Genomic DNA, 25983 nt, shown 5'->3' on the forward strand with positions numbered 1-25983 from the left:
ATATATTATACAGATTTGTAATTTTGCACAGTCATACAGGGTGATGTTTCACAATTTTTAAAATAGTCAACTGAACTTTAAATTTTAAACGCGGCCTACTGTGAATCCACAAATAGGGTGAATTTTCGATATGCGATTCGATTTGCTTCGCGTTAAAGATATCGGAAAAAGTTGTTTCAAATATTATTATTCACATACCAAATTTTATGACACAATGCACACTTTTAGTTTTTTTCAGTTGTTGTAGTCAGGATCCCAAATCCTAAAATTGGCTGTCCCGAGATGCATCTCGAGACAGCAAAAAACGGTTTTTTCGATTTTTTCGTTCTTTCCGCTCAGATATTAAAAATTCTGCCTCTGCCATTCAAAAAAACGGCAAAAAGTACACAAAAAAATACTATTTAAAAGTTGGCCAAATTATATTATCATAACCTAAAAATTTTTTGAAAATTTCAAAAATTTTTCCTGTGCTCATTTTTCATTACAAAAATATGAAAAAAATCAGGTTGTTTTGCATTCAAAAGATACAACCTCTTGAATTTTTTCAGATTTTTTAAAGTAAAATGGCGCTTACAAAAAAATAAAACCTAAAAATTCTTCTTTTCTCGATTTAAGACGTTTTAGGACCTCTGGGAAGCTAAAAATTTGCATGAGGGCATAATTTTATATCCTTTATCGAAAACATAAGTAGCGGGGCTGATCGGTGCGGGGGCATTTTTGACCATCTTATCCCGCTATAGCCTTTGATTTGCATATCTCAACTGGTTTTAAAGAAATAAATAAATCGTCAGTTTGAAAAAAAAATTGAAAATCCTGTATCTCGGAAACGAAGCGTTTGCGGACATGATTATAAAGCAAATTGTCATTATTTTCTCATGTAAAATTACCCCTTAAAGTTTGTCGCACTTATTTAGAAACACCCTGTACTGATGACGAACATGGCCATAATTGTTAAAGTACCTAACTTTTTTATTATCCAACATATGCGAATGAATCGAAAGACAAAATGTTAAGAAAACCTGAGGCTATAGTTGGGTTTTAATTTCAGTATTTTATAAATGTTAGAATAATCCACAGGGTGATGCGAACTTTGAGAAAAAAACACAGTTTGATTTATACACCCGGTATACAAGTTTGACTTTCTAGCAACAATATTATTACAGCTATATTGTCAATGAATATTGTCAATGTCGCTATGAAATAAGCGCCCTGTATATAAAGAAGCAAAACATAAATAAATATTTGTATAGTCATTTTGAATGGGGTAGCATTTTTGTTTACTTTGGTTTATTATTGTATTTGCGATGTCTACAGAGCACCGTGTGTTTTTTTCGTTTTTCCATGCTTTACAATGAAAATATTAACGCACTGTTAATATTAGGCCTGATGAAAGGAGAACAATGGAAACAAAGAGAGGCTAAGTCAGTTTCGCTTTAATAGTAATGATAAATAAACTTTTATGCTCAAATAATTCTTCTCCAATCTCTCTCTATTTATAAACATACAAAATCCCATTAAAAACAGAGTATGTACCTATTTTAAAAAAAACCTACAGTCAATACTCACAAATGCTGTGCCCATTTCGAGGTCTACTGAAACATTTTTTAATGAAATGTAGTTTACTGTAAATAACAAAAACAAACAACATTGTGTTTGTTGAGGCTCAAACACTACACAATGTGTTTAACTGACGCATCCCTGTTGGCAAATTGGAATAGATTGCTGTGGCTATTTGGCTATTTATGTACAAACAAAAAATGCAAGCCGAGATAAAATGGTACAGGGATATTAATAGAATATAATGGTAACAGGCATATAAAGCATATAAAGTACAGCATATAAAGTCCTCACGTATATTATAAACCAGCGGCTCCAACCACTAGTAGAAAATATTATTGGAGAGTATCGACAGGCTTCCGACAGGGAAGATCGACACTGGATCAAATATTTACAGTCAAACAGATCTTGAGCAAATCATGGGAACACGACATTGATGTCCACAATGTGTTTGTAGACTTCAAACAGGCATACGACTCAGTCAAAAGGAACAAACTCTACAATATATTGGCTGAATTGGCAATACCACACAAGATAATTAGACTCATTAAAGCCATAATGGATGAAACTCAGGTATGTGTACGAATACAAAACCACCGGACAGACTATTTCAAAATTTCGCAGGGACTAAAGCAGCGAGATGGGCTGGCCCCAACTTTGTTTAACCTGGCACTGGAGTATGCGGTTAGGCAAATGCAAACTGGACGAGGAAACCTACTGACCAACCGAACGGTTTATCTGGCCGCTTATGCCGATGATATTAATATTATGAGTAGAACATCAATAGGAGCACAGGAAATATACGCAGAGTTAAAAACACAAACAAAAATGCTGGGTCTGGAAATTAACACAGGAAAAACAAAAATAATGATACAGACGAGAAGAAATATAGTCCCACAAAACATTATACATGCAGATGACATTGAAACGGTTGGAAAGTTTACATACCTGGGAATAGAACTACAGTAGAGTCTCGGTTATCCGCCGTTCCGTTTTATCCGCCGCACCATTTAAGCAAAAATTTTTTTTTAAACTTATATAACTTTGAAAATATTAAAGAATGAGTAAAAATTTTTTCAGATGAGATAAAATACGCCGAGCAACAAGAAGCCAGAGCTGTCGATATTATGATGCTACAACAAGATGGCCAGTATTGGCAGCAACAAAACGAGATGAAAATCGCTAGTTTTTTTCGTTCATCCTAAATCATTCTATCTACAATGTCCAATGGCAGTCAAAATTAAACTGATTCTCTTCTTCTTCTTCTTGTGCCACTCCTATCGGAGACTGGAAATCACCAAGGCCTAAACTTGTGTTTCATTTAAAGCTCCCTATTATCCGCCATTTTTGCTTATCCGCCCTTCCGTCGGCCCGTTTATGGCGGATAACCGAGACTCTACTGTATATACCGACGGATCAGAAGATGGAGAAATACGAAAGAGAATAACGCAGGTAAACAGAGCTTATTTTGCCCCTCCCATATATTTCAGTCTAAAAATGTCCACCGAAATACAAAGATGAGAATCTATAAAACCTTAATTCGACCAATAGCATGATATGGCAGTGAAGTATGGGCATGGGTCCTGAAAGAAACATCCAAAAACAAACTCGACACATTCGAAAGGAAAGTACTGAGGAGAATACTAGGACCTGTGAGGGAAAGCGGAATCTTCAGAAGCCGATACAACAACGAGCTTTATCAACTTTATAAGGAAACACCCCTGTCAGACTTCATTTGAATACAAAGATGCAATGGGTCGGACATGTGACAAGAATGGGAGAGGATAGGCTACCAAAAAGAGCACTGAATGGTAGAATGCAGGAAAAGAGACCGGTTGGAAAGCCAAGAAAGCGCTGGGAAGACACAGTAAACAGCGACGCACAAGCCCTTTTAGGAGTCTGTGTATGGAGAAGAGCAGCCACAGACAAGCAAGGGTGGAGGCAAATAATAAAGGAGGCCAAGGCTTAATTTGGGCTGTGGTGCCGTAGAAGAAGAAAAAGAAGACATTAATAGAATAAAATATAAAAATATACACTTATCGTCCAGCCACAAAAGTACACTGCTGAACTTAGGCCTCTTTCTCGTGTTTCCAAACCCGTCTATCTTGCGCCGCTCTTATCCAGTTTGTATTTAGCCTTTTTAAATAGTCAGTCTATCGTGTATGTGGTCAACCGACGCTTCTCTTGTCTTCAATTGAAGAGTACAGGGGAAAAACAAGGAATGTCACATTTTATACGTATTGAAATAAACACCAATATAGGTTTAATTCTTATGATAAATATCAAAAAACTACTTAGGAGATTCTTAGCAGAATTCTTGCAATTCTTTTTCTATAATCTTAGTATAAATATGAATCTATATTAAGTTATTAATTTAATAATTCACCAAAAAACTGCTAATATTCCTTAGTTTTGTTCAGTGGCGTGCGGTCAATCCTGGTCCTTTGCCTGCATACAAATTCTTAAAAAAATTATATAGACTGATTTTTCTGTTTATTGTCCTGAATCGATAGCCTAGGCGATAGTACTCAGTTTTTGCTACCACTTGGCGAGAAAAGCCAAAATTAATGAAAAAATGACATTCCTTGTTTTTCCCCTGTACTCTTCAATTGGTTTCCATTCCAATAACCTCTTTGTTCATCGTCAATCTGTCATTCTAGCTATGTGTCCTGTCCAACTCTATTTAAGTCTGACAATCCTTTCGATGACGTCAGTCATCTTGGTTGTTCCCCAGATCTCTCCGTTTTTTATTTTGTTTCGCAGAGTTATTCGTCACATGGATCGCTCTTCTCTGTGTGACTCTCAGTTTGTTAGCTTAGGCTTTTGTTAAGGTAATTGTTTCTGTTCCGTATGTCAACACTGGGAGGACGCATTGATCAAAACCTTTTCTCTTGAAGCATGGGGGCAGATTACTTTTGAAAGTTTCTCTCAGTTTTCCATATGCAGCCCACCTAAGACAGATTCTTCTCTTCAGTTCATGGGTCTGATTATCCCTCTTCTTCTTCTTCTTCTTCTTCTTCTTCTTCTTCTTATACTTGTTGTAGATCTATCGATGTGTTAATTCCGACGTCGTTGAAGTATTTCTTGAGAGGTAAACTGCCAACTACCTCTCCATCTTTTTTTGGGTGGTCTCCCCGGTGGACGCTTGCCAGCTGGTTTTCCTTCTAGCACAATTCTTGGTTATCTGTGCTCCTCCATTCTTTGTGCATGACTTAACCATTCTCTTCATCTTTGCCTACCCCATCTTACTACATCTTGCACGCCACATTTTTCCCTGATGATGTTGTTTCGTATTCTATCCCTTCTTGTCTTCCCTGTTATTGTTCTTAGTGTCGTCATTTACGGTATTCGTAGCTGCTGGTTATCCATGCCAATCATAATTTCATGTCCTAGGTATTTATATTTATCTACGAGTTCTATTTCTTGCCCACCAATACTAATGTTCTAGTTGGGTAGAAAATGATTGGTCAAAAATATTATATTTTTAGTAAAAATATTAGATGAGGAATATAATTTATATGAACTAAAAGGGAAGTTCCCTAGGTTGGCTGTATACCATATAGTTAAAAAACTATTTTTTAAATTTTAATAAATATACCAATTACATAGAAGTGTTTTACTTCATGTTAGAGTTTTTTATAATTTATATGCTTTTCTAGTTATTCCAGAAATACTTTCTTCTGAAAAATAGCAAAAATTGAAACAAAAAACCGATATACTAGCCCACTTGATCGAAATACCATACGAAAATAATACCATACGAAAATAACAACTAAGATAGTTGTTATCGTTCACTCTGGTCCAGCTCAGTCTCTCAAGGTGTGTGTTCTAATCTTAAATATGAACTAGGAAAATTCAGAATGGAAGCAAACAAAACAATATCTTAACTAATCATGTTTATTGTTCAATAAAGATATAATAAAAATGTGACTTATTAAATGCATTAACAAATATATTTAAATTCTTGCCAAAAACTAACAATTTCTGGATTATACTTATGTATGGCTTGTGGTATTTGATGTAGATCTTCTTAATGTCGGATGGTACAGCTGTAGACTTGTAGACCTGGGCAGATGTTGTTGGTCGAGGTCGCTGCAACTAGAGATGTCGGGTGCTGCTGTATGTTCGATGCATTTTGTTGTCTTGGCCTGTAAGTGTGCATCACCGGTGATTAGGGCAGGTGGCTCCTGAAGGGAGAAAAGTGATTTCTATCCAAAAACTAGAATACAAAACGTGTATAAGTTTGACATCAAGAAGAAAAGGACCTTGCCAAAAAGTATTCAAAAAGTAGCAGATGGCAAGGGGTAAATTAAATAAAATCAAGAATGATTATTACTAGTTAAAATTTGATTACTAAACGCATATTAATAAATGAAAATAAATATCAGAACATATGCCTTTAGAAGATGGGAGGTTAGGTATAAAAAAACACTAATTATAAAAAGCTAGATATGCATGTAGGAATATAATGATTTTAATTAATATGATAAGATTCTTGTCCCAAGAGATTGTCTGTTTGGAATAAAATGAAGCTAATATTTAAATTTCATGTCTTTAAATAAATAAATTTTACCCTCACTCCATTATTGTCACTGTCATTAAAACGACAGGGCAACGTAGGCGATGGCAGGCATGTTCCGGAATGAAAGACAGATATCTAGAGAGTAAGAATATATGAAGTACGTTTAGTATGTTCAGTTGATGATTTAAATAAAAAGAGAGATAGGAGAAAGAGAATAACAAAAGAGGGCACCAACGAGTTTTTAACGAAGAAAACAGGTAAAACAAATAGAAGAAGATAATTATTAATAAAATATTAAAGAAAATAGAATAAAATAATTATTTAAAAATAAAATAGCAAATATATGATGTTTGTAACGTTACACACTCCTCTCACCCATCAGAAAAATTTTGAACACAAGTCAGAAATTTTTCTTAAAGAAAACAGGAATATTACAAAATATGGTTAAATTTAGAATTTCTTTATAGGTACTAGAGCTGAAGTAGAACTGGGTAGGATATTATCAAGAAAAGGATGGAAAAGAACCAGCTATATCGTTACTACTAAAATATACTGGAGCACAAGGTATGTAAAAATCGGTTATCCTTCATATAATTAAGCTTTAATGGGCTAGGCGCAAAATTCCGGCTCCAATGCTTTTTAAAAATGCATTATTTTTTTTTCGAATCCTCAGAAAACTAATAAGAATTTTTTCTATGAGCGTTCAAAAATGGCTACTTTCGCGCACGCGTTTTAGTTTAGAAAGTTTTACTTTTCCGCACGCGTTTAGATATTTTGATATGGCCTTAATATAATTATAATACATGCAATAAACTAATATTTAGATATTATTTACTATTTTATTTCAAATGTATCTTATTGTCTAACTGTTTTAATGAAATTAACGCGACAATTTGATGAAATAAAATTATTTTGACATAATATTCGAAGTCAAATCGGTAGACAATAACAGTCGTTTTGAATCATCGTCATGGAAACCAAGATCATCGTCATGCTAACTAATTATATTGAAAGTTTGGTTTTGACAACCTTGCCAAAGAATTAATTTGTGTATGTATATTATGTAATTAAATTAATTGGTTAAGATTTGGTTATTTTTTAAAGGCTCGTAGAAAAAAAATTGTTCCTAACTCTTGCAGAAAGTCTCGTTTCCGCACTCGACTGCTTGCCGAACTCCCGCTTCGCGTCGTTCGGCAAACTGCAGTCGCGTGCGGAAAAGTATGACTTTCTGCACTTGTTAGGAAAATATGTAACTATTAAAAATTTAAACACAGAATGAAAGATTACGTTATTACCGAGGGCCGAAAGTCCCTGAAACTCATATTATGTTTATTTTAATAAGATACAGAGGTGCAACAAAAAGGGAAAATTTAGTGTGATTTTTAATTTCAAATATCTCATTCAAACGAAACTTTTTGTTTATTCTAAGGGACCTTCGGCCCTCGGTAATAATGTAATCTTCCATTCTGCGTTTAAATTTTTTACAAATATTTATTAGTTTTCCCAGGATTCGCAAAAAAATTAATACATTTAAAAAGCATTGGAGCCGAAATTTTGCGCCTACGCCCTTAAATGAATTATCCATAGTATAATAATAAGGATTGTAAAGTATGTATAAAAAACTCAAAACCTTTTAGCTATAGCCACGTGCGGATTTATTTCCTTGTAGCTGCCTATTAGCCCGATCAAAGAACAATCTGACCCCAAAAAAAATAAAGGATGAAAATTTGGGAATAGGTAGTTGAAATTGTCTATTAATATATAAGAAAAAGTTTAAAATTCTACATCCCCTCCATTTTTCAAAAATTTAGGAGAATTTCCCCCTCTCGAAGGTGAAAAATATACATTCAAAATAAGTCCGGAATTGGTTAAAATGACTAATTCTAAGCAACTTTTGTTGCTATAGAGTTGAAACTATAGAGTTTTTCCCTAAGTCAATACTTTTCGAGTTATTTGCAAGTGAATATGTTAATTTTCAACAGAAAAACATGTTTTTGGACGATTTTTCGGAAATAACTCAAAAAGTAAGTATTTCAGCGAAAAAATATTCTTAACAAAAATATAGCTTATAAAAAAACTGAAAAAATGGTGTATGCATGAGGTCTGTAGACCCAGTAGAAGCAGAGTTGTAGCTAATGAAAAGTAGATTCTTCTTCATCAAATTCCAAATCGAATATTTCAATGTGAAATAACCCAAAAACGGTGCACTTTTCGGAGGAAATTCATTTTAACTTTTTTAAAGTGTTTAAAAAAGGTTTATTTTTGTTTAAAAAAAAACTTGTAACCTTAAAAGTAAGTGAGTTACGCTCAAAATATTGTTGTTCCCTTTTAATTTTCTAATTAGCATCACAAATAAATGTTATCATTACCACTTCACAAGTTACTTTGCTTATTTATTATTTTATATGATCTATAAGTTTCATCGGTTCAAAGTGCTTATTTTTGAAAAAGCTGAAGTTAAAATTTCTTGAACGAGTAACTAATCACGAGTTTAGGCAAATTTTGAACAGCCATAGCATAACCAATTTTTGTCTAACAAGAAAACAAAAAAGCAAAAATATTCAGAAAAGGAAAACGAACATTTTATTACTCTTTAAGATTTCTGGTGTTACTAATAATTTTTAAGTTAATTCCATGAACAATTCCATTTTTTTTTTCAGAATTAAAAAAAATTTTTTATTGTAAAGCCAATTTTTTTCAAAAATGAGCGCTTTGAACCAATAAAACTTATACTAGTCCAGAAAGCCACTGCGCATCCGCTAGAAAAAATATTCTAATTCGGATTTTTTCCACAATCTTACTCAAAAAGGACTCCTTTTAACAAATTTGCATGTTGCCAGGATCAAAAGGTGGTCAAAAAATTTTTAAACGTTTTTTTTTTTTCTTTTTTTTCCTAAAATTATTTTTTTTGCATGGAAAAAAGTTTTTTTAGGTTTTTTGGATCATTCCAAATAGAAAAGATCTTTAGTGACTTTTCTCTAAAAATGATAGTTTTTGACACGTAAGCGATTAAAAATTGAAAAATTCCGAAATCGGCCATTTTTAACCCTCAAAAACTATGTGAAAAACTGAAAATTTGAATGTTGCCAAGGTAGATAGATATTCTTTAAACATTGATTGATGAAATCCCGAAGAGTTTTTTGCAATACAACATTTAAAACTACTTTATTTTTTAATTGCTAATCAAGCGTGCGCGACACTATTTTCCACCGACAGTATGGTGCAAATGAAAGGAATAAATTCGTTATTTCGTAAACCGGCGACTTTAAGGAAAAATCCCGAAACAGGTCGATTTTTATTTTTCTTCTTCTTCTTCCTCTTTATAAGCAATTCTGCTTGTTCATTGGCGGATTGATACCTCTATGGAAGGTTGTCGCTCCATCTTTTGCGCGGTCGGTCGATACTTCTTCTGCCGATTGGTGATTTATCTCGTGCTATTTTGACCACACATGTCTCCCCCATTCTGGTTATATGGTTGTTCCATTCTTTTTTTCTATTTAGTGTCCATTCGTTTATACACTGTACGTTACATTGTCTTCTAATATCTTCGTTCCTCTTTCGACATCTCAGTGTATTTCCTGTAATTCTTCTCAGTACTCTCATCTCTGCCGTTTTCAGTAGTCTTTGTGTTGTGGCTGTATCGGGTCTTGTTTCTGATGCATATGTCATTATTGGTCTTACACTGGCTTTATAAATTCTTGACTTCATCTCAGTGTTAATATGTCGGTTTCGCCATATAGTGTTATTAAGGCATCCTGCCAATCTATTTGCTTTTTGTACTTGATTTCTCACTTCTTTGTCTAGGTCTCCGTAACTTGACAATGTAATTCCAAGGTATTTTACTTCCATTTTTATTTTTAAGTTATGATATTGTGGCATATATGTTATACTAGTGACGTCATCCGTCTGGGCGTGATGGCGTAATCGTTGATTTTTTTAAATGCGAATAGGGGTCGTGTGGTAGCTCATTTGAAAGGGTATTTAATTCTCTATTCAGTAATGTAAATATTTACATAATTATTTATACAGGGTGTCGTTCTACTCCTTTTTTGTCAAATAATTAAATTTAATAAAAAAATTTTGGACACCCTGTATCAATAATTATGCAAATGTTTATATTACTGAATAGAGAATTGAAGAACCTTTCAAATGAGCTAGCACACGAACCCTATTCTTATTTAAAAAATCATCGATTGCGTCATCACGCCCAGACGGATGACGTCACTAGTATACCATATATGCCACAATATCATAACTTAAAAATAAAAATCGACCTGTTTCGGGATTTTTCCTTAAAGTCGCCGGTTTACGAAATAACGAATTTATTCCTTTCATTTGCACCATACTGTCGCTGGAAAATAGTGTCGCGCACGCTTGATTAGCAATTAAAAAACAAAGGAGTTTTGAATATTGTATTGGAAAAAACTCTTCGGGATTTCATCAATCGATGTTTAAAGAATATCTACCTACCTTGGCAACATCCAAATTTTCAGTTTTTCACATAGTTTTTGAGGGTTAAAAATGGCCGATTTCGCAATTTTTCAATTTTTAATCGCTTATATATCAAAAACTATCATTTTTAGAGAAAAGTCACTAAAGACCTTTTCTATTTGGAATGATCCAAAAAACCTAAAAAAACTTTTTTCCATGCATAAAAATAATTTTAGGAAAAAAACAAAAAAAAACGTTTAAAAAATTTTTGACCACCTTTTGGTCCTGGCAACATGCAAATTTGTTAAAAGGAGTCCTTTTTGAGTAAGATTGTGCAAAAAATCCGAATTAGAATATTTTTCCTAGCGGATGCGCAGTGGCTTTCTGGGCTAGACTTAGATAATATAAACAATACATAAGTAAAGTAACTTGTGAAGCGTTAGCGATTAATTTTATTTGGGAGGCTAATTAGGGGGTGATTTTCGCGATTTTTGTACCAAAAAATGAAAGGGAACAACAATATTTTGAGCTTGATTCACTTATTTTTAATGTTAAAGTTTTTTTAAAAAACAAAAATAAACCTTTTTTAAACACTTTAAAAAAGTTTTAATGAATTTTCCCCGAAAAGTGCTCTGTTTTTTGGTTATTTCACATTGAAATATTCGATTTGGAATTTGACGAAGAAGAACCTACTTTTCATTAACTACAACTCTGCTTCTACTGGGTCTGCAGACTGCAGACCTCTGCGTACAGTATTTTTTTTCAGTTTTTTATAAGCTATATTTTTACTAACAACATTTATTTAGCTAGAATACTTACTTCTTGAGTTATCTGCGAAAAATCGTCCAAAAACATGTTTTTTTTGTTAAAAGCGAACATATTCACTCGCAAATAACTCGAAAAGTATTGACTTAATGAAAAAGCTCTATGGAACAAAGGTTGCTTAAACTTAGTCATTTTATTCAAATCCGGGTCTATTTTGAACGTGAACGTAAATTTTTTTACTCCCGAGAAAATATTTTTCACCCCATATTTCCCAATTTTTGCAAAATGGAAGGTATGTAGAATTGTAAACTTTTTCGTATATAATAATAGACAATTTCAACTACCTATTCCCAAATTTTCATCCTTCCTTTAGTTTTTTGGAGGTTTTCGTAAAATTTTGTGTTCCCTGATCCGGCTATATGTTTATTCGTAATAATTATTTTTCAGGGAAATATTTTTTAGTGCGTATTTGAGCTTTTCGCCTTGTCTCTCACGTCTGCAATATCTGAGACTAGCAGAACATTAGTCAAATGTCAACTTATTCTAAGAACTGTAAAATGAGGCTCTAGTGGTAATCTAATTTCCTCAACAATGTTTTGTCCTCCAATCTCACTCACAAAATCAAATTACCGTACACAGTGCTGATTATACGTAATCTCAATGAAAATATCAATAGACAATACAAAACTGTAGAGTATGTGGATGAGGGATCATATTTTCTGCTACTAATTAAACTTAGTTATAACTGGTCCTTTTCCCGCTTGCTTTTCATTTGTGTGCAACAGACGAGAATTCCTTTAACAAACGCGAATGTTGAAATGTGTGCTCTGTTGATGTAAACTTCACAAAGAGAGATTCATCTTGGTATCTTGTTTGTTGTTGTGGTTATGTAAATGCGCCATTGATAGCTCTTAGGGAAAATAAACTAGGCTTACATTCGCACTACAGGGTTGTAATTAAGCAAAAGCACAGTGTTATAAATATATAAGGCACAAGCGAAGTTAACGCGTATATGGTGCGTTAAAGCACTTTACGTGTTTGCTCTGTGCCATCGTTATTTATTTGAAACATTTCCTAATTTTGTTGAATTACACACTGAGTGTTATAACACAGGACATTTCTTCCGAGAAATAACTAAGAAATTATTGACACAAGTTAATGAATACTTTATTAGATGAATGGGCTCCACCTGTCTAGTTCATAGTGAACTAGATTATGAAGAATTAAAATTAGAATACCGGTAAACTATTGCCTCGAAGACACCGTTGCTCACTCCTAAAAGATTATGAGCGGGGTCGTTCCTATAGATAAGACAACAAGAAATAATAGATATAAAATAACAAAAAAGAAACAAGGAAGAGAACACTTCTTCGAAATAAAAGGCGCTACCGTTTTTAAATGTTTGGTGGAGAAAATAAGTCAAATTATATGAGGAAGTAAAAGATAAAAATATAAAGAATACAAAGGTACAAAAAATATCTTACCCTTTAGCAGGGGTCTCTAAAACACTAGTGGAACATCATCATCACATTGTTTGATTTGCTTGTCTAGAAAATGCTTAGAAGAAATGCGTGCAATGTGCTTCCCCGTTTAGGATTTTGTCCTCTTCAGGGTTTGAGGTGAATGTATTGTGTTGGCAGCAAAAGCAAACAGTCCGAAAAACACACTGGGGCAAGCGCCGTGTCCTGGTGTTCTTGGATCCTGGGTTATGCCGGACGGTGGTGTCCAGAAGGCTAAGAAGTCAACAGAGAAGAAAGTTTGATGGATTGTTGTTGGTTCCATAGACATTTACGTGTACTGTCCGTGCTTTGCTCTCGACCAGTCTCCCTAGAAACCATTGTACAACGACAGGCGAACCTGCGTCCCTCGTCGGCGGTCAGGAGGTGGCTTTGAGCGCAGCGTGGACAGTGTGCGTTCGAGTGGAGAAAATAGTTGCGGCTATTTTCTTGGGACGAACAGGTATAATTGTGCAATGAAGTTGGGAAACCGCAAAAAACCAACTTCTCCCTGTTCGGGGTAGGGAAGAGGAAATGTTAGAGGTGGGTACGGTAGGCTAACGGGGTAGCCTCAAGGATGTTTTCGTACTCCACCGGGAGTTCGTCAATGCATGTTTGCATTAGAGCGGACGGTACATGAATCTTTTTGCGTTTGGGCTTTCGGTGGAGTACGTGGCCGGAAGATGAACAGAAACATTTGAGAGATTCTTGTGTGTCGGAAGGGGGGCCGTTGATTACTTTGATTGTGAAGTTCCTGTTCAGAGAGTTTATTCTCTCGGTGATTTTGGGGGTGTTCGAGATGTTATGGATTTCGTTTGAGGGATATCGCCAGTGCTCATAGTTGCATCTACGCAAGATTCTACGTTCTGTCCTCAACAACCACTCTTGTTTTTGTTTTGAACAAAGAGAGTAGATACATGATTTGTACTCCATGACGGGTCGAATAAAGGTCTTGTAAGTGTGAATGAGAGTCTTCTTGTGTGTCTTGCCAATTTTTCCCGAGAGAGCGTTGAGAAGTCTGGCCCTGTTCCTTACCCTATCTAAAGTTGCCTTTAGATCTGCGTTCCAGTTGAGAGTCCTGGTGAACAGTACTCCCAAATAGTTCGCAGTCGGGCTAACAACAAGCCTTTCTCCCAACAGTCTCAGTGGATATTGGTCGTCTTCATTGCGTATGATTCTATTTGACACAGAAGGGGCGCGAAACACAATTGTTGATGTTTTATTCGCGTTCAGCGTGACTCTCCACTTACAACACCATTCGCCGACGCCGTCCAACAGAGCCTGGGCTCTTCTGAAGAGGAGTCTTGGGTTGTATCGAGAGGTTGTTGAGAGCAGAGTCGTGTCGTCTGCATAGAGAAACAGCCGAGTACCTGGGATATTTTGGTTAGTGATGTCGCTGTTGTAGATGATGTACAACAGCGGTGCTAGGACTGAACCCTGGGGAACTCCAGCTTGTGGAGTGAAGGGGGTGGACTTTTGATCGCCTATTTTAACTCTGACAGTACGGTTGTGGAGGTAGGAGTGTACAATCTTGGTAAATTGCAATGGTAGCCCGATGTCCAGAAGTTTCCGAACAAGCCCGTCGTGCCAGACCTGGTCGAAAGCCTTCTGCACATCCAGAAATGTGGCTATGGCGAATGAACCATCGTTGATGGTTTGAGTAACTTTGGTATTGAAATCTATTAATGCATGTTTAGTAGATTTACCTGACTGGAATCCGTATTGGAATTTTGGTATGATATTGTGGTTTTCGAGAAAGTCATTGAGCCTCTCTTTTAGGATTAGCTCAAGAACTTTACCCAGAGTATTGATTAATGAAATTGGTCTATAGGATTCCACGTCGGTTGGGGGTTTGCCTTTTTTCAAAAGCATGATGGTGTTGGCCACCTTCCAAGGAGTAGGAAAGTGGCTGTTTTTGAGACATGCATTGAATATTTTAGTTAGAAGAGGAATGATACTCTCTGGAAGTTTTTTGAGGCACCTTCGGTTGATGCCATCAGGTCCGGGAGCGCTGTTTTTGCCGATTTGGCAAAAGCTCTCCGTTTCCCTGTTTGTGAGGGGGTCCATGATAGGATCATAGACTGGAATGTAGTGGTTGAGAGTAACATTTACAATGTATTCTGTGTTGAATTTAAATATGCGATCAAAGTTCGGGTTATCTGGAGTTTGAAAATTGTTTTGAAGCGAATTTCTGAATGCTTCGGCTTTCCCTTCTGGGGAATTGACTATGTGATTGTTGACCAACAGATGAGATGGTTGAGATAGTTTTTGTTTTGTTAGGACTTTGAATTTTTGGCCAGAATTTACCTCCGTCTCTGTAGTCCAGTTTTGAGGTAGTATCTTCCCACCGGCGAGCCGTTAGGACAGATATCTCCCTCTTTATCCTGGCACAGATCCGGTTGTACTCTGTTTTGATTAGTGGATTTCTGTTGGCCTTGTATTGACGTAGAAGACGTCGTTTTTGTTGGATTTTGGCAATGATGTATTGTGGAAGTGCCGGTGATGTATAGGTTATTTGTTTGAGTGGAATTGCGTGCGTGATCGCCTCAGTGATGAGGTTCTCGATTTCGGTTGCACTGGTGTCGATACTATCGTTAGTATCGAGTTCGCCTAACATAGGGAGATTTTGTGTGATGAAGTTTTGGAATTCAGTCCAGTTAGCGTGACGATAGTCTCTTATAGATCTTGGAGGGTTTGGTTGTTTTGGAATTAGTATGTCGGTGTCGACAAGAAGAGGTAAGTGGTCTGACGTTATTGAATCGCCCATGTGGCATCTATCCCCGAACCGATCCAGAATGTTACTAGTAACTAGGATGTGGTCGACAATAGAGGCCCCATTGGCGTTCAAAAACGTGAATTCAGTGTTGGTGATTCTTGAAATGGGAAGGTCTAGTAGATAATCCGTGAGGCGGATGCCTTCTGGGTTTAAACGGTGATCACCAAACTGAGTGTGTCTACAATTTAGGTCACCCATCAGCACGGCCTTGCTGAGCGTTGAAAAATACTCAAGCAAGTGCCTGCTGAGTGGCTGACCCGGGTGTTTGTAGTAAGAGACTATCGTGAGGGTTTCGTTATTGGGGATATGCACGTCAATTGCCAGGAAGTCCACATCAGGTGGACGAAAATTTTGTGGGAATGTGTGTGTGTTGTGCGGTATTCCGTGTTTCACGAGAATACCATTCCCACGTGAAACCTGACAGCGGCTTCGATGGATGATCGAATATCCTGCGAAGTGTGGATCGTTTTTCGACAGAGTATCTGTGAGTGCGAGGATCTGGATGTTGTGCTTCGACAGGATATTCTTGATGAGGGGTCTCTTTTTGGAGAGACCCTGACAGTTGACTGTGCCTAGGGTGAAATCCATAAAGGGAGGGTTTTAGTGGTTGGAGCGGAATGTCACCGTGACATTGCTCCCGTACCCGTGGACCACTGTCGAGTGGTCGTAGACTTGGCTAATTAAATTAGCCGTGATTGCAGCGATATGTTCGCGAAGTTCGGGCAACAAGTTCAGCAACAGAGCAGTCTGAATCGACAAGATGTTCTAAGTTTCTGTTGGGAGTTCGAAAGGGGGGAATGATCTTTCGATCGTTAGTGGCTGTATTTCGTGTTGGGCGGAGGGGATGGTGTGTCTTTGTGGACACTTGTTGGAGTATGCGGGGTGGTCACCGCCGCAATTCGGGCATTTGGGTTCCTGCTGTTTGGTGCAGGCGCTGGATTTGTGGTTGCCGCCGCAGTGGGGGCAGACGAATGCTTTTTGAGGGCATTCGTCGATGGAGTGTCCGTTAATGCAGCATTTGCTGCAATATTTTGGGGTGGGGATTGTAGGGTCAGAGCCATGAGGAAGTTCGGCATTGTAGATTTCACCATCTAGAGTTATGCCTCGGCTCAATGCTGACGTGAATTTCTCCAAGGATTTGGTCACCACCTTGATCACTTTAGAGTCCTTGCCTGTTTTATAGGCTTTGACTCTCCACAGTCTTTCGACTGGGAATTGTTGTTCTGTGAGCAAGTCGGTGACCTCCTGCTCGGAGTAATCCACGTCGATACCAGTAATGCAGAGGAGGTAGGTGGGCTCTTTAGTGGAAGTGTTAGCATTTCTGCTACGGCTGTGCACCGTAACCATGGTTTGGCCAGTTGCTGTGTGGATAGCTTTTTCTATATCCCCTGCATTTATCGGATTGAAAAGTCGAAGATGTGCGATTCCATGTGAGAGTACTTTACAAGAATGGATTTTGTTGGCTAAGAGAGTGGTGGCATTTATTTGCCGAAAGAAGGTGCGTTTGTTACACAGATCTTTTGGGAGATCTTTGATGAGATATTCGGACAGTGTAGGATCGTTTATGGCGTTAATGACGTTTTGGTTTCTGGCTTGGGTTTTGGGGCGTGGATTGGCTGCGGCATTGGCATAAGACATTTGTCTTAGTTGTCTTCTTTGGAAGACGAAATCGTTGGGTTCTGGATTGTTGGATGCGCTGATGGATGCTTGAGAGGGTTGCTGTTGCGGGGGTTGTTGTTGCGATTGTTGGGGTGCTTGTTTAGACGGTTGGGTTGGAATTTTTGGTATAGCACCATGCCTATTCCGAGCGCTCTGACGCTGAGGACCAGTTAAAGGCGGAAAATCGTTTGCATATCGCTGCAGAAGGGGGTTGGAGGCGTCGTCCCGCTCGATGCGGAGGTAGGCCTCGCGATACTTATCGCGGACGATTTGCATCTCCGCGCTAAGCGTCTCGAGGTCCAGCTCCGCCGTGACACGGTTGTAGCCTCTGGATGGGGGTACAGTGCCTTCCTGTTGCAAGGAAGCAAACTGGTTGGCTGTAGTGGTGGCTGTAGTGGTGGTGGTGGTGGTGGCAACGCTTGTCGAGGTCGTCGTCCGAGGACGAAGCGACCGGGTGGAACTGACGGACCTTACTGATGAAGGCATGACAAATGGGAGGATGCAAGTCTAGCGATCGGAGGGCACCTCAGCCTCAAGGTGTTCTGGGGGGTAAACCCCAGGGATAAAGGTGGCTTGTCCACCCCTCCGTGCTTTTCCGGCGTTAGACAGTGACTATATCTACCTGATGGGTGCAGTTTACCCTGCTGCTGGTGGGTCCCTCGTTGTAAGCCTTTTTCGCGGTTAGTTTGGCCCCCTTACTCGCACTTGTTCTTGGAACCGTATGTGAACACTAGGTAGAGTTCGGGGCGAGCGAACTCGCTCGAGCCCAGGGCCAGAGTATTCCTCTGAAACCCCGCAATCCGTCTACCTTTTTGGTTTACACGGCCAAGCGTCGTTGGTTTTTCACACTGAGTCCAAACTAATCGCTTAGGGCTAACCGTGCGCCGCTTCTTCAGCACTTGGTGCTCTCAGGCTTCTCGCTGTTCGTCGGTAAGAGTGGGGTGTGCTAGCAGTGACCTTACTCTTCGACGACCGGGACGAGAATGCTAGTGGAACACAATCTATGTGCTTTTTATAGGAAAATATTGACATAGTTAAAAGCACCTTTAGGTACTTAGCGTTTTGTGGTTGGTCGAACTAGACAGAACTTATTTGAACTAACAGCACATCCGTAAACCCGATTCCCCGCTCTGGGGTACGTATAGTTCGGTGGCTGGGAGCTCGAGGATGTGCTCTTGCTCGTTTTTGTTATTTTGTTAGTTTATTTTTAGTGTCCGCAGCTGTTTTTGTGTTGTTTGTAGTTTTTTTGAGAGCTGTCTGAAACATATAAAATCAACATTAGTAAATACATTGCGATTCCAAAGGTCAGCGCGTTGTCTTCTTTTGATACGGCTACGATTATCTAGACTTATAGAATATATAATATTATATAATAGCTAATATTTGCTGTTTGGGCCTTCTGTACTTAAATCTATCGAATACATCATATCTTGCTTCTCTCGCGGGATAAGGTTTGGGTGATCTTCTGGCTGAGCTAATTTTGTTCTGGCTTTTTTGTTCATCATATCCAGTACCCTTATTTGTTTTAGGTTCTGAATAGGAACCGTTCGGCGTTGTATCTGGGCACGTTTGCAGCTTATCTAAGGTAGTTGTTGTGTGCTGCTTGAATCTTCTTTTTATTTCTATGACTTGTGTATTCCCATGCAAGAGATACATATAGTCCGTCCGCTATAACTTTTCCCATGCGGTACGATTCATTTTCAATCAAATTAAGTCAAAACATAAATTAAAACGAACGTCGATGTGTATATACATTTTGTATACTGTATACTATAAATATACTACACACATCGGCGTACGTTTCACTTTCTGTTTTGACTTAATTTGATTGAAAATGAATCGTACCGCAAGGGAAAAGTTATAGCGGACGGACTGTATGTAATAATTGGTAGTATGGTTCTTATGCTTCTTTTTCCTGTAAGTCCTCTTATTGTGGCTCTGGTCGTTGCTATTTTCTGGATTATCGCGTTAACAAATGGTGTGAATGTTAGATATTGGTCCATTATAACTCCTAGGTATTTAGCTTCCATTCGATAGGTCCGTCTTCGAACTGTTAGCTATCTTCCTGGGTTATCTCTTCTCTTTCTGAAGATAACCGTTTGGGTCTTTTTTTTTATTTATTGCTATTTTCCATTGAATACACCATTCTTCTGTCGTATTCAATGCCGTATATAGATTACTTACAGCTATATCCAGGTTCCTGTGCTTTGCCTCGATTGCAGTGTTGTCTCCATAATGGCTGATTAGAATTCCGGGTATTATTGGAACAGCTGCTGTATATATGCTATACACGAGATGTGATAGTGTATAGTAGTGTATAGTATTCCAGCTTCCGGGATTCCGTGTTCAGATAGAATACCTCACTGTATCCATAATCTCTTATTTTGTATGTCAGTCCTTCATGTTCAAGTTTCTCCCTGTATATACTTGTCGTTGAATCCAGCAGCTGTATTCTGTAAGTTTGAGTACTTGTAGTGCCAGCCTAAGTCTTAGCTCCAACTTTAAATCTCTTGTGCTGACCACTCTGATTTTGTTGAAATTTGTTGAAGTTCTATTGGTCTTCATTCTTCTTCTTTAAGTTCCATCTTCTATCGAAGGTTGTAAATCATCATGGCAATGCGGATCCTGTTGACTGCCGCTCTAAATAGCTCTGCACTACTGCATTCGAACCATTCCCGCCAGGATGTTCTTCCTCTTCCCACATTTCGCTTTCCTCGGATTTTGCCTTGCATAATAAGTTGTAATAATAAGGCAATAAACTCTATGAAAACCAATAAATCTGCTGGTCCAGATGAATTACCTAGCGAGCTGATAAAGTTGGTCAACGAGAAAAACCTGGACATAATAGTAGAACTGTTCAACGCTATCTATACTACGGGAATCATCCCTAGAGAAATGTTGACATCAGCATTTGTGTGTTTGCCAAAAAAAGTGAATGCCAAAGAATGCAGTGACTACCGAACCATAAGCTTAATGTCACATACCTTGAAAATTCTGCTGAAAATTATCCACGCCAGAGTACACTCTAAACTGGAGCTGGATATTAGTGACACTCAATATGGGTTCCGCAATGGAATGGGCACCAGAGAGGCATTATTCTCCTTCAACGTGCTGACACAGAGATGTTTGGATGTTAACCGTTCTCTTTACGTCTGTTTTATAGACTACAATAAAGCGTTTGATAAAATAAAACATGACCGACTCATGGAAATTCTAAAAACTAAAAACCTAGATGAAAGAGATTTAAGACTAATAACACATCTCTATTACAATCAGCGAGCAATAGTAAGAATTGAAACAGAAACATCTGAAGAAATGGAAATAAAAAGAGGAGTCAGGCAAGGCTGCATACTATCACCTCTATTATTTAACGCTTATTCTGAAGAGGTAATGCGAGAAACTCTGGAAGATGAGACAGTCGGCATAAGAGTAAATGGAGTCTTAGTTAACAACATCAGATATGCAGATGATACAGTAATAATAGCCGATAATTTACAAGACCTGCAAATACTCATGAGTAAAATAGTAAGGTGTAGTAGGGAGTACGGACTCTCTCTCAATATCAAAAAGACAAAGTTTATGAAAATTAGTAAAAACAACCATAATACTAACGAAATCTTGATAGTAGAGGGCCAGCAGATCGAAAGAGTAAAAAAGTACACTTACCTAGGGACACTTATAACCGAAAATAATGACTACACTGCAGAAATCAAAGTCAGAATCGAGAAAGCACGTTCTAATTTTATGAAAATGAAAAAGGTCCTATGTAGTAAAGATTTAACATTAGCTCTTAAAGTACGCGTAACAAAATGCTACGTATATAGTGTACTATACTATGGACTGGAATCATGGACGTTAAATGTAGAGACAATGAGACGACTTAACGCCTTTGAAATGTGGACGTATAGAAGAATTATGAGGGTTTCCTGGGTAGATAGAGTTACGAACAATGAAGTACTGAGAAGAATAGGTAAAGAGAAGGAAGTTGAACTGACAATTAAAGAAAGAAAACTACAGTACCTCGGACATGTGATGCGGGGCGAGAAGTATGGCATCCTGCGACTCATAATGCAGGGAAAGATAGATGGCAGAAGAAGCATCGGCAGAAGACGAATTTCATGGCTGAAGAACCTGAGAGAATGGTTTGGATGCAGCTCAAAACAACTATTTAGAGCTACTGCCTCAAAAATTAAAATAGCTATGATGATTGCCAACCTCCGTAGCGGAGATGGCACCTGAAGAAGAAGAAGAATAAGTTGTAATAATGAGTTTTCTTGCCCTCTAATTACATGTCCCAAGTAATCAAGTTTTCGTCTTTTGATAGTTAGTATTATTTCCGGTTGATTTCCTATCCTTCTAGTTACTTCCAGGTTCGACATTCTTTGAATCCATGATATTCGTAGGATTCTTCTGTAACACCAAAATTCAAAGGCGGCCAACTTATTCAAATGGACTTGTTTCAATGTCCACGCTTCCAAGCCATAAAGAAGAGTAGAGAACACTTAACATCGAAGCATCCTTAGGCGTAGTTCTAACTTTATGTCCCAACAACAAAGAAACTTTTTAAGTTTAATGAATGATGCACGTGCATGTTCCTAAGTATTTGTAGTTATCCACACTTTCAATTACAGTATCTTCAACAGTTAATTGGATGTTTGCGTGTGCTATTTAGCTATGATCATGCATTTAGTTTTCTTTAAATTCATCTTCAGTCCGTACTCATGACAGCGTTCATTAAGGCGTTGCATTACGTTCTGTAAATCATTGTTGTTATCCGTTATTATTACTGTGTCGTCTGCAAAACGTAAGTTGTTCAAAACTTCTCCATTGATAGATATACCTTCTATTGAATCTGAGAGCGCTTCTTAAAATACCGCTTCACTTATGTAGACATTGAAAAGTAGTGGAGACAGCACGCAACCCTGACGGACTCCCTCTTGTGTGTCACTGATTTCATATTCGAGATTTTTAACAATTCTGCTATGTATTATTTTTAAAAATGTTTTAAGTATGTGACTCATTAAAGATATTGTTCTGTGATCCGAGCAGGTTGTTGCACTTGGCTTTTTGGGAATGCTACAAGGGTCGATTGCAGCCATTGTCTGGGGATTGTGGCAGTCTGATATATTAGATTAAAGAGCTGAACCATTACATCAATACCATCTTCATCAATAAGTTTTAATAATTCGATGGGCACATCATCTGGTCCAGTAGCTTTACTCTCTTTCGTGTTTTTAATGGCATAGATGACTTCTTCTCTTAATATTGGTGGTCCGGTATCCTCTGTGATTTCTAATGACAGTTCTCCTCTTTCATCATTAAATAGTTGTTGGATGTAATTGGTCCAGTAACACAATCTCTTCTTTACGTCAGTAATAATAGCCCCTTTAACATTTTTAAGGGTATTCGTTCTTGTGCTTTTTCTAGAACCTGTCATTTCTTTGAGTTTATTGTGTAAATTAAAGCTGTCATACTTTTTATCCAGGTCTTCTATTTCTTTGCATCTGTCGGAGAGCCACCTCTCTTTTGCCTCTCGAATTTTCTTTGTGATGTTTCTCTGAATTTCTTTGTATTTATTCGGGTCTTTTGTTTTATGTTTTCTTCGTTCTTCCATAAGTTCAAGAATTTCTACTGTCATCCAAGGTTTTGTTGTTTCTTCAAGTGGTTTAAGGGTTTCTTTTCCAATTGACACTAAGGCATGTTGAATTTTTCGTTATTTTTGGTCAATAGTCAGAGTTTCCGTACTATCTTCTTTGACTTTCCTTAAGTTCTCGTTTATTTTAACTTTCGTTATATATGTTGTCTTGTTTGAGCCGTCTTGTATCAATGATTTTATTGGAGCTAGGACTCTTTACCTTCTTTAGTTTCACTTTCATAGACAAAACAACAGGTTTGTGATCGGAGGATATGTCCGCTCCTGGATAAGTTTTAGGTGATATAGAATTTCTATATCTTCTTTGTCTTCATGGGAATGATTAATTTATTGCAAATTGACATCGTATTAAGGCATTTGCTTTTCTGGAAACTTGCCCACATTTTTGAAACTATATCATAGTTAGTGATATTAATTAGATAATAGTAATTAATAAAATGAATTTAAATCAACTATTGCTCGAAATCCCCACTATTTTTTAGATAACAATTTTTAATCAACAATGTTACCTTAAATACAAGGTTATAAAAATATACGTTTAAAATGAAGGAATTTTTAAAAGCTTTATCGCAACTTTTTGAATTTCAGATCTGAGGAGCGGGGCCTTTCCCGAAAACACATTATAGAGAGCGTAAAAGCCAGCCTGGTGCGACTTCAACTGTCTTACATCGACGTTGTCATTGTTCACAAAGCCGATCCGATGTGTCCCATGGAAGGTAAATATCACACATATTTTACATTCAATTCTTTCTATTCTTTGCATTCTTTGCGCAAAGATCGATGGCCTTTTTCTCCTTTGCAACGTTATTGATGTTCGATGTCTTCGCGGAACCGTAATATTACCTCAGAAAATAAGTGAGCAGCTTGGAATTTTTTAACGCTCCATAAACGACAGGAAGTTTTGTTTTTTACAAAGATAATAAAATTAATAAACGTTCAATATGCTGAGTAACAAAAGAAGAATATAGAAAATATGATGAACAAAACAGGTAACAAACACGGAAACCTTAAGAAATATGAAAATGAAAAAGAAAAACTCAACAAAAATGAGCTACTACCTACTATAGCCACTTTAGAATACTTTGACTAGCATAAAATAGAATAGGACAGAATAGGATAGAATAGGATTAAAGAATATAGAAGGATAGAATAAGGACAGGAGAGAATATGGCAGAATAGAATATAATAGAATAGAATAGAATAGAATAGAATAGAATAGAAAAAGAAAAGCATAGAATAGAATAGAACTCTTTAGAACCGCTGCAGAAATATGTAGTAAAATGAGTACCTAGTAACAATTACCAATGACTTAACTTGGGAGCAGTCGCGCTCGCTTCTGTCACGTAAGTAACTCTTCGTTTCCGAGATACAGGATGTTGAAAATTTTATTTCAAACCGCCAATTTATGTATTGCTCTAATATTGATTGAGCTATGAAAATAAAATTTGGTGGGTTTTAAGAGGTACTTATTTCGCATTTTTTGACATCCAATTTAAAATTTCATCATTGGCGCGTCTACGGGTAATGGTTTGAATTTTTTTAAAGAAAAAAATTGTACGCCACAGATATTTCAAATTAAAAATCATTTTTAAATTCTACCTTTAATTCTCGATAAAAAATCTATCCTCTCTTATTTTCATATGGTGCACCGTTTTTTCTCCAGAAAAATACAACATCTTGACGCGTATTTTCCATTTCTTAATAAATTATCAAGAACTAGAATTATCAAGAACTGAATTATCAAGGCAAAATGCCAAGTGTTGCAAAAAATCCTACACGATAACGACATTGACCTGGTTGCCATACAAGAGACCCATACTGAAGACAAAGTCCAGCTTGATTTAAGGGGAAAGATACCTGGCTACGATTTACTGGGAGCCACCTATGATAAACATTACGGCGTCGCAACCTACATTCGCTGCAATATAGAAAATGGTTTCCTACTTTCTGCTTCCAATGAAAATAATATACATGAAGTAGTCACCAAGATTGGAGATATTACCGTAGTTAACATATACAAACCTCCAGCCACTACATGGAACCCAGAAGTGCTAAAGACTCATCCACATCCTACTATATACATCGGCGAATTCAACAGCCACCACAAAATGTGGAAGTACACCACGAATGATGAAAATGGGGAGGCACTAGTAGAATGGTCCGAAGAGCAAAACACATACCTAGTTTTTGATGCCAAAGACAGAGGAACATTTAAATCAGCTGCATGGAGAAAAGAATATAACCCAGACCTATGTTTTGTCTCAAAAGATACCAATGACAGACCACTAACAACTGCGAGAAGTGTCCTTGCAGACTTCCCACATACTCAACATCGTCCGGTGCTTATCACCATCGGAATATCAATTCTAATAATTAGATCATATCCTCGACCCAGGTGGAATCTTAGAAAAGCAAACTGGAAGAAGTTCTCTGAACAACTAGACCGGACCTTGAGCTGGGTCCCTCCAACAAGCAAACATTATGAGAGGTTTGTGGGCGCAGTAATAAGCACTGCCAAGAAAACCATCCCTAGGGGGTATCGCAAAGAATATGTGCCTGGATGGACTGAAACATGTGAAGACTTATACACGAAGTTTCTCGAAAGTGGTGACCGAGAAATAGCCGATGAGCTTTTACACAACATCGATACAGCTAGACGCCAAAAATGGATAAAGACTGTCGAAAACCTTGACTTCAAAAAATCAAGCCGGCAGGCATGGTCCTTGTTGCGGAAAATTGGAGGAGCTAACCAGCTGGAATCCAGAGAGTCTAAAATGTCTCCTAACAAGGTTGCCTCCCATATAGTATCTCTATCCAGAGCTCCACGAGATCGAACACATACTACCAACGTGAAAAGAGACTTAAGGGCATTAAAACAAATGAACAGAACGAACTCCGAATATTCAGCAAGAATACTTATTTCTGAAATCACACATGCGCTGAAAGAAATGAAATCAGGTAAAGCACCTGGCTTTGATGGTATCCATCCAGAGTTCTTGATACACAGTGGTGCATACACGAAACAGTGGCTTGCAATGTTCTTTAATGATATACTTCAGTCAGGTAACATTCCTTTCTCACTTAAGCGAACAAAGATAATTGCAATTCCGAAACCGGGCAAATC

The 25983-nt window shown here is 37.4% G+C and overlaps 1 protein-coding gene across 1 annotated transcript in view; it reads left to right on the plus strand.

Annotated features, from left to right (window-relative positions):
- LOC114335751 (voltage-gated potassium channel subunit beta-2) overlaps positions 1 to 25983 on the plus strand; it is a 176367-nt gene that overhangs the window by 80571 nt on the left and 69813 nt on the right. The window contains exons 4-5 of the mRNA XM_050653927.1: positions 6547 to 6643; positions 23448 to 23575. Of these exons, the coding sequence (XP_050509884.1) occupies positions 6547 to 6643; positions 23448 to 23575 (225 nt within the window). The remainder of the gene's footprint in view (positions 1 to 6546; positions 6644 to 23447; positions 23576 to 25983) is intronic.

Source organism: Diabrotica virgifera, chromosome 6, assembly GCF_917563875.1.
Source record: "Diabrotica virgifera virgifera chromosome 6, PGI_DIABVI_V3a".
Lineage (NCBI taxonomy): Eukaryota > Metazoa > Arthropoda > Insecta > Coleoptera > Chrysomelidae > Diabrotica > Diabrotica virgifera.